Source organism: Dipodomys ordii, unplaced genomic scaffold (genome assembly GCF_000151885.1).
Source record: "Dipodomys ordii isolate 6190 unplaced genomic scaffold, Dord_2.0 Scaffold2, whole genome shotgun sequence".
Lineage (NCBI taxonomy): Eukaryota > Metazoa > Chordata > Mammalia > Rodentia > Heteromyidae > Dipodomys > Dipodomys ordii.
Window position 1 is genome coordinate 17,420,974 of NW_012267218.1, and position 10,292 is coordinate 17,431,265.

The 10,292-nt window shown below is 40.6% G+C and overlaps 1 protein-coding gene across 2 annotated transcripts in view; it reads left to right on the plus strand.

Moving 5' to 3' along the window:
• Sel1l (sel-1 suppressor of lin-12-like (C. elegans)) overlaps window positions 1-9,048 on the plus strand; it is a 47,404-nt gene extending 38,356 nt beyond the window's left edge. For both annotated transcript variants that reach the window (XM_013015233.1, XM_013015242.1), the window contains 2 exons: window positions 802-930; window positions 4,869-9,048. In XM_013015233.1, coding sequence (XP_012870687.1) covers window positions 802-930; window positions 4,869-5,078 — 339 coding nt within the window. In that variant the 3' untranslated portion in view covers window positions 5,079-9,048. The remainder of the gene's footprint in view (window positions 1-801; window positions 931-4,868) is intronic.
• The last annotated feature ends 1,244 nt before the right edge of the window (window positions 9,049-10,292 follow it).

Below are 10,292 nucleotides of genomic sequence, written 5' to 3' on the forward strand. Positions count from 1 at the left end.
CTTTTTTCTTTTTGCTTATGTGGTGCTGAGGAATCGAACCCAGGGCCTCATGCATGCAAGGCAAGTGCTCTACCACTGAGCCACCTTCCCAGCCTACGAGTACATTTCTTATCAAGCATTGTTGCCTCCTTGTTGTTTCCCCTTCCCATCCTGTTTCATTTTTTTAATATACATTTTATTTTTGTAAAGTATGTATAAACTTTTATTTTTTAAGATTAGGATAATATCAAGAACATCACTACAATTAAACACTTACATGTAGTTTTATCAAAACTCTGGAGCTGCAGACTCAGTACATTCAGCCTTGGCAAGATCTCTATCATGTGACATACTTAGTTAAATCTTTCCATTACCAGTCCAGTCAGTCCAAGACTTGTTTCCTGTCCTGTATGTACAGCAGTTTCTCTACTTTGCAAAAGGAAATACTCCTCACCTACCCTGTTCCTTCCTCTAATCTCAGCAATGCAAAAACCTTAGGAGTCACCACAGAAAGACACCCTGAGGCACTAGTTTTAAGAAGGAAAAATTAAGCTTGGAATTTCAAATTCACCCTTGAAAGTCTCTTGTTATGGGTAGATGCGTGGCTGTATCCAGGACATCTGCACAGCAAGTACAACACTGCACTGGTGAAAATGACCTGAGTTTTCTAGTTTTCTTAGATATCCAAGTTAAAGCAAGGAAAATTCACCTTAAAATGAAAACTTGAGAAGTAAAGCAGATTTCTCCTCATGTATAAACTGAGAAAGTATTTTTATCTACATTGGCAAGAAATGAATTTTGCTTTGCTTATCTGTATTGTAGGATATTCACCTTGCAAAACGCTTTTATGACATGGCAGCGGAAGCCAGCCCGGACGCACAAGTTCCTGTCTTCCTAGCTCTGTGCAAATTGGGCATTGTCTATTTCTTGCAGTATATACGGGAAACAAATGTAAGTGGTCTGTGCCTCTTTTGTAATGAAAATATAATTCATAATGCCTTCCTAGGCCTAGACATTTGTATTTTAAAACTGAGGGACACAGGAAGGAATATCTGATGAGGTCTCTTCCCTTCTTCCACTTAGGGAAAAGTGAATTATAGCCATTTGAAACAGCTCCATTCAGCAAACATTAAATCAGATGAATGTCTGGCCAGAACTAGCACCTTAAAAAAGCAAAAAAGAAAGGAAGAGCCTGAGAACTTGCCCAGGCCATTGCCCTGGGTTCTTCTGATAATGAAGCCTAAGTTAAAAAGGCCACCAGAATTTTCTTCCTTAAAAATAGCCTTGAGTATGGGGCTGGGAAGGTGGCTTAGTGATAGAGTGCTTGCCTTGCATGCATGAGGCCCTGGGTTTGATTCCTCAGCACCACGTGGTATAAGCAGAAAAAAAAAGAAAAAGCCAGAAGTGGCACTGTGGCTTAAGTGGTAGAGCTCTAGCCTTGAGCTGAAGAGCTGAGGGCCAGCGCCCAGGCCCAGAGTTCAGTTCCCGCCCACCCCCACCCCCACCCCCAAAACAAATAGCCTGAGTTAAGTAGATAAGCTACTAGTAAAACCTGGATAAGAGATGAATTACCCAACCCCTTTATAACTGCCAACTCTTGTTCATAAGATGTGTGCACTTAAGGGGTTTGGGATTCTGTCAGTTCTGCATTTGTTCCCAGTACCCACAGTCCCTGTAATGAATTAATCAGTGCAGCATTTCACACTGGAATCCCCTGCAGTGCTCAAAGCCCTGGTTAAAAACAATGGTCCCGCTGGGCACTGGTGGCTCATGCCTGTAATACTAACTACTCAGGCAGCTGAGATCTGAGAATCGCAGTTCAAAGCCAGCCCAGGCAGCAAAGTCCATGAGACTCTTATCTCCAGTAAACTACTAGAAAACTGGAAGTAGCACTGTGGCTCAAGTGGTAGAGCGCTAGCCTTGAGCTGAAGAGTGCAGGGACAGTGCCCAAGCCCAGAGATCAAGCCCCACGACCAACAACAACAAAAAAAAAATGGTCCCTTCATTTCACCTCCGTAAAGATGATAAAAGGATGACATTTCACACTTTAGCATTAGATTCAGAGTCAGGCTTTCCCTCATATATGGCAGATATAAACGTAGTCCCTGCTGCTCCAGTACCCAGAGACTGACTTCTCCCTTGGTCACCTTTGCCCCTGCTCCCCAGGCCCAGGCATGTTGGAATGTGTTCTCCCAGTTGCTTTCATTTGTATAATGTCAGTTGCTCTAATTCCTTGCTGGCATGAGCCAGGGTGTGCTCTACTCTCTGCCAGTTGGAACAGTCTCATTCCTTTAATTAAATAGCTAATGGTATGGTAGGCTTTCTGATTTTCTCTCAGGATTACTTTGGACTCTGGTCTCCAAACACTGATTGTGGTCTAGGATATGATGTTGCCATACACCATACTAAATATATTTTTGCAGTTCTTATAAGGAAATACAAAAAAGGTAATAAGGTATTCATAATACTAACGTAGTCCAGCTCTTTTCAAAAGTATAATATTGTCTTTTTATTTTTTTATTGTCGGTCAAGGGGCTTGAACTCTGGGCCTGGGCTCTGACCCTCAGCTCTTCAGCTCAAGGCTAGCACTCTACCACTTGAGTCACAATGCCACTTCCAGTTTTCTGAGTGGTTTATTGGAGTTAAGAGTCTCATGGCCTTTCCTGCCTGGTCTGGCTTTGAACCACGATCCTCAGATCTCATTCTCCTGAGTAGCTAGGATGACAGGCGTGAGCCACCAGCACCCAGCAGTATTATCTTTTTTTTGGGGGGGGGTCCGGTCGTGGGGCCTGAACTCTGGGCCTGGGCGCTGTCCCTCCGCTCTTCAGCTCAAGGCTAGCACTCTACCACTTGAGCCACAGTGCCACTTCCGGCTTTTTTCTTTTTGCTTATGTGGTGCTGAAGAATCGAACCCAGGGCCTCAGGCATGCAAGGCAAGTGCTCTACCACTGATCCACCTTCCCAGCCTGTCATCTTTTTTTTAAGTCAAATAGTTCAGCAAAATAAAACACCAAGAAGCTAATACTCAAAAGGAGTAGGGTGATGGGATCATGGGGAAAAGAGTAGACGAATGAAGAGGAAGAAGAGAGAGAGAATGCAGACAAGAGTCCAAGGTCTGTCCTATAAAATTAAGAAGAATGAGGGAAGAGGTGAGTTGGGAGGGATAGGTAAGAATGTGGAAAGAACCAGGTGCCAGTGGCTCACACCTGTAATCCTAGCTACTCAAGAGGCTGAGATCTGAGGATCAAGGTTCAAAGCCAACCTGGGCAGGAAAGTCCATGAGACTCTTATCTCCATTTAACCACCAGAAAACCGTAAGTGGCACTGTGGCTCAAGTGGTAGAGCGCTTGCCTTAAACTGAAGAGCTGAGGGACAGTGCCCAGGCCTAGAATTCAAGCCCCACGACCAACAATAACCAAAAATAAACTTTGAAAGGGGTGACATTGATCAGTATATATTAATTCATAACTGCTTTGTTAACTGGCATCTCCTTTATACAACTACTTAAAGATTTTTTTATAAAAAAGAAAAGAAAGTCAGACAGCCTACACCTATTATCCTAACACTTAGGAGGCTAACATCTAAGGATTACAGTTTGAAGCCAGTCCCCCAGCCAAGGCAGAAAAGTCTGTGAGGCTCTTATTTCCAGGTAGGCACCACAGAAGCTAGAAATGGAGCTGTGTCAAGTATTAGAGTCCTAGCTGTGAGGACAAAACCTCAAGGACAGCACCCAGTACCTAACTTCAAGCCACAGGAAAAAAAAGCCTTAACAGTAAAAAAACACCTACCCAGATACACACACACGCACACACACACACCACACACACACACACCACACACACACATACATACACACTTCAAGCCCCAGGACCAGCACAGGATAAAAAGCCTTAACAGTAAAAAAAAACACCTACCCAGATACATACACACACACACACACACACACACACGAACAGTATGTTTTAGTAATTTTTGTCCACACACACACACAAAAGAACAGTATGTTTTAGTAATTTTTGTCCAGAAAAATTTAGAATCTATACCTACAAATATATGAGTGCCTCTAAGTATTTTAAATAAAGGACTAAATCATCCCATATTTGCTCATTTAGGGGTAAAAGTCAGAAAATATCAGGAATAACTTCTCATAAATGATAAGATCTCATAGACTAAGAACATAATTCAAATCCTAAATAAAAATTCATATGTTATAGCATTTTAGCTAAAAAGCGGTGTTATTCAGCTTTCAAGCATTTAAATGCCTTCAGTCTTTACTTAGATGAGAGAAGCGGGGACTGAGTCTGGCTGTCTTGCAGAATAGATCTTTTGAGCTTTTTCAGGCAGGTTACAGGAGTGGCAGGATTCTGATTTTTTTCCCCTTGTTTCTTTTATTGTCCCAGTGTTTCCAGTATTTTGTGTTAAAAATGGTTGAAAATTGGTATGCCAACTTACTGATGAAAAGAATCTTAGAAAGCTGTACCTCAGGCAGGAATTGGTAGCTCATGCCTTTGAACCTAGCTACTCAGGAAGCTGAGATCTTGCAGATTGAGGTTTGAAGCCACCCTGGGCCCAAAAGCAAGAAGTAGAACTGTGGTATACGTATTAGCTCTAGTGCTCTTTATCACTTTATCTGTGACAAAGCTTAGGAACTGCCCAGGGACTACAGACAGACAGACAGACAATAGTGTCTCAATTCCTGATTCATGTTATTGTGAGCTTCAGTTGAAGGCTATTATATCCTAAAACACACACACACATAAAACAGATTTCAAACAATTCCAAAAAGCAATCTCTTTGAATTCTGTATTTGTCTCTGACTTGTGTTATAACTTACATAGTTCATTGCCTAACATTGGAGTGATAATTTGTTTTTCACTATTTCCATGAAGATTCGAGATATGTTCACCCAACTGGATATGGACCAGCTTTTGGGACCTGAATGGGACCTTTACCTCATGACCATCATTGCACTGCTGTTGGGAACAGTCATAGCTTACAGGCAAAGGCAGCACCAAGACATGCCTATGCCCAGGCCCCCCGGGCCACGGCCAGCTCCACCCCAACAGGAGGGGCCACCAGAGCAGCAACCACCACAGTAACAGCCACCGGTGCAGCCTTGTTTGGTGACTGAGAACCTTGTTTGCTGAGAACACTTGCATTTGATTCGGGACTTTGGATGGTGGCCACCTCCTGGGAGAGGCCCAGGAAGCATTGAATTCCTAAAGCTGCTTAGAATCTGATGCCTTTATTTTCAGGGATAAGTTAACTCTTACCTAACCTAGGTTGAATGTTTGTTTCAGTGCCATAAGGAATAACAACTCTTGATGGCTTTCTTCTTTCTTCCCTTACCCCTCGTCCACTTGGAAACATGGGAGATACTCAAAGAGATGTCTTCTGCATCTACTATCTTTCTCGAGTCCTTTGATCATCTTCTTAGTGTCCATGAGTCCTTATATCAGCCATCTTTAAGGTCTTGTATCAACACTAAAAAGTGATCAACGGGAAAAACTCAGTTGCAAATTTCACCTCAAACATGTCTAAAAGTCAAAAGTAGATCTTACCTGTTAAATTATAACTACAACAAAAACGATCTCCAAAGTGTTCTGGAACTACAGTAACAAGACATCCAAATGCAAGTACACATATTCAGCGTTGTTTTTATTTTAGTTTTAAAAGGGAAGGTTGAGTGTTGTTATTGGAAATTGTCACACTTCCTACCATACTTATCTCCTTCAGAGACTTCAGGCTTTTTAAAGTTCTAGGAGAACTTTATTTCTTTGTAATAGAATATAAGTAAAACTTGGTGAACTGATTCCTTGTGCTAATATGTCAATTTGCCCCACATACCAGTGTGATTTGCTTGTTTATTTTGAATATACAGGGCTTTGATCCAGAAGCCAGAGGACGGACTAAAAAGGGAAAAATTGAAAAGCAATATTGGAAGACTTTAGATATGGGGTACCAAGATCATAGACTCACTTTCCCAAAAGTTGGAGCATTTGTTCCCAGGTTTTATTTTACTTTGCATTTCTTACTGCATAAAGACCAACTCACCCTCCCTGAATTCTTCAAACATGTAAAACTCTTGCCAGCTAATGGCAGACAATAACTACCATGATAATAATGAAACTCAAAAATGAAGATGGATTCATTTCAGTGAGTGACAAGAGCCAAGTCCTGTTATTAATATTCTGCATGCTCAGACAGCTTTTAATTTCTCACTGTTTCATATTAACAGAAAAATCAAACACATGCTTAGCATTAATATTAGGAAACTCAAGGCTATCAGAGTTGAGAATTGCCTCTTTAAATTAAATAGATGAGGTGGGAACTTCTCAACAAGAAAGAGCATTGAGAACGTCAAATGAAAGAATTAAAACTTAAATCAAATTTGTATTTCTTTTTATTCTCAAATGGGTGGTGTTCACCAGCCTTTATCTAGTCTGAGATGCATTAGTAAATGAGCCGACATCAGCTTGTTTGTATTATTCTTTCTGCAGTTTTCCATAATCCCTAAACCTGCCAGAAAACTTGAAGAGTTTATTATTTGTAGCATCAAAATGCTTTGGTTTTTGAAATTGGGATTGTATTTAGAACTAGATCTAACTAACCTACAATGAACATGAAGGCTTTAAATGTGAAGTTGTATACTTTTTTGTGTATTTATAGCAGAGTATTATGGGAAATCTGGTAGGCAACTTTCCTACCAGACGTTTGCCTCCAGATTTGAAGAGGGGATCGTGGAGAGGACCATACCATATCTGTGAGAGGTAGGAAATGTTACCCTCAGAAGTGTAAGGTTGCGTTGAGCAGCTCTTGTAAATAGTAAGGCTTGCTTGGTCTCTGACACTTCCATTGTTGAGTGTAGGTGCCTTCATCACTGCCTGTGCTCTCCATCAGAATAAATTGAACACAGGGCAGCAGCCACACTCATTTGGAAGGTACTTTATCCATATATTTATTTAGAAGTTCAAGGAGTGGTGTGCATCCATATAATCCCAGCTATTTGGAAGGCTGAGTTGGAAGGATCATTTCAGCCTGAGTTCAAAACCAGCCTCACAAGCAACATAATTAAACACATGTCAATAAATAAATAAAAAATAGTTGAAAACCCCTCCAAGATGACTACCAACTTCTGTTTGTTTCCTTTTTCCTCCTCCACCTGCCTAATACTTCCTTGGGCAGCATTTTTATATCAAGAAAACATTTCCTAAAATATTGTGCTACTATGGCTGGATGTTCTTCATGAGTCACATACTCCTGTTAGTTTCCTCCTTGCTGTGTAGTTTCTATTAACACTGCAAATATCCGTTCCGTGGCTTATCTCTACCTCCTGTTTTACTCTGGGCCATTTGCTATGAGAAACTTGAATGGTCTGTTTCAGATAACTCCGGTTTAATAGTTTCTTTCAAATGCTGTCTCAAAATACTTTGCTCTCTTTTTTGTTCATAGGTCATGGTACCTAAGCCAATAGGAATTGGGTTTGGCATTTCTCCTAAAAATTATGCACAGTACTTAACCTAATCAAATGGCATCCATTTGAATAAAGTGGCAATAATTAAAGCTAGTTAATGTCAGTGACATTAAACTAACTCCGAGATTCAGGAGTTTTAATGTTAGAATTTAGACTCGCTAGAGAGAGTGTGGCTTCATGTCTTCATAGTAGCTTGTCTTTCCTGAGAGTTATTGCAGTCTGTCTTTCAGCCTGTGAAGGTAATGACAGTCATACTTAATTCAGCTTTGGTACTCTTGTGGGTTGAAACTTTCAGAATCTTGAGACCACCCATTTTGCTTCTGCAATGGTGGCACTTTGGAAGTTTTTACTTCTGTGTTGAAAATTTTGTTTTCCAGGTGAGGCTTATCGTAATTTTAGTAACTAGCTGACTTACTAGTTGGCACAGATGGAAGAGCAAATCAAAAGCTGCTATTTCCTCAAATTCATAATTGAACACTTAATTTGGATTCACTTTTGAATCACTAAGGTTATTCTTGAGAAATTGTTATCCTGCTACATAGAAGGTTAAATCTAGGTTTTACTTACTAAACTGTTCGTCTCTGCCACATCAGGAAGCCTTAAACTTCCACAGTACTCTGCTGATGATCTTATGGTCTTAGCATCTGGTATTTTGTATGGAGGGTTTTGTTTGCTTCTGTTTTTCTCTCCTCTGTTCCTCCTATTTGTTCTTCAGACCAAGGTTTTGGAAGTATGCATGTAGGCCTCTAAACAAAAACCACAGTTGTTCATGTGCATAGCCTGTGTACCAATGTCTGATCTGCAACCCTTCCTTTAACGAGGTTTGGACTAAGATTTGATGTGGCCATCACAACATGCTTCAGCTCATCAGCCCTTTCCCAGCCAGGAGAGCAGAGCTGTGTTGGCTCCAATGACAACTGGTACTTGATTTGGATCTATCATAGATTACACAATATTATGTCTAAAAGTATGCAAGAAATAATCAGCAAAAGAAAACTTACAACTTAATGCAAATGTTAGTCATTGCTCAGTCCCGAGAGAAAATGTATTTCTGAATGCTGTATTGTCTGAAGCACTACCTGGCTTTTAATTGTTTACATGTGTAGGATTCATTGAAAAGAAGCCAAATTTCTCCATCCACTATATTTTCAGAAAATTGTAAATGACCCCCAGTAACAGTTTGTATCTAAATGTGACTATTTACACAAGTGAAGGTCTGAGTTTGTTTCGATGGAAGTGAGGACCTTGTGGTCCTATGCAGGGAGCCATCTTATATGTATCTGTTGGATTGACACACAGGCTGATGCTGTTTCCCTTTGGATTTAAAAAAATTATTTAAAATGTTGACATGATCCATTCATAACCACTATAAATATTTAGGAGAGGAAGTTTGAAAAGACCATCAGTTAGCGTTGTGAAGGAATACCATAGTAGACCCTTTTGTAAATTCATTTGTATTTAATGAAATGCACTATAAAGGCTGGCAAAATGTAATATAATTGTGTAAACAAACAAATCTTGTGAATAGAAAGATGTACAGATTTGTTTTGTACTGTATCTTGAAACTTGTGAAATAAAGATCCCTCCTCTGGTGATGCTGTCTCCTGTTGTAGTACACCGTGGCCAAGCACAGTGCTGTCAGACTTCTTCCATTCTGTGAAACATTCAGGTTAAAGGCAGAAGCTCCTGGAGAACATTCACTTGGAGCAATTTGAATTCATTCACCTTTAACTCCTAAAATTCAGATGTCCCATAAGCCGAATGTTGCCCTAAAGATAACATGACTTGGCCAAGAGATGTTAACCATTTGTGAAAATTCTGATATGCTTGACCTGGCTCAGTCTGTGATAATTCACCTTAATTTAGCCTGACTATAGTATAATTTGTATATTCATAAATTCTCTTGCAAGTTTTTAAGAAGGCTTGCAGGCATGTATCATATAGAACACAGTAAAATATTTAGAATAAGAAAAGCTAGCCAGGTGCTGGTGGTTCACTCCTGTAATCCTAGCTACTATGATCTGAGGATCACAGTTTGAAGCCAGCCCAGACAGAAGAGTCCCAGTGAGACTTCTCTCCAATTAAACACTCAAAAACTGGAAGTGGAGTTGTGGCTCAAAGTGGTAGAGTGCTAGCCTTGAGCAAAAGAGCTCAGGGACAGTGCCCAGGCCCTGAGTTCAAGCCCCACGACTAACAAAAAAGAAAAAAAAGCTGAGTAAAAGGGAATATGAAAACAAAAGTCATACTTAAGCTTTACACACAAAATGCAGGTTTGAAGTGGTGAGTGTACATTACCTATAGCATGTGCTCAGAATAAAAAAGAAAGTTAAAACAATCTAAATTTCACCATCAACTTCCTAGCCCCCAATTCGGTGGTAGTAAAGTCAGTATGTTCTAGCTTAGAAATATCACGTTCCGGGGCTGGGAAGGTGGCTCAGTGGTTAAAGCACTTGGCTTGCATGCCTGAGGCCCTGGGTTCGATTCCTCAGCACCACATAAGCAAAAACAAAAAAGCCGGAAGTGGCGCTGTGGCTCAAGTGGTAGAGCCCTAGCCTTGAGCTGAAGAGCTGAGGGACAGTGCCCAGGCCCAGAGTTCAAGCCCCATGACTGGACCCCCAAAAAAAAAAAAGAAATATCACGTTCCCAGATTAAAAGTGCCATTTGTGGCAAGCAAGACCATGAATCTCAATTTTCACTTGAGGTAACACATTTCAGCTACCCTAGATGACTTTGATTGACCTTGGCAGTAGAAAGTGGGGATGTTGTATGTGAGAGCAGATATCAGCAGGTTGACCATTCTGCCAAGAATTAGGTTTGATACCCATTTGTCCTGTTCCCC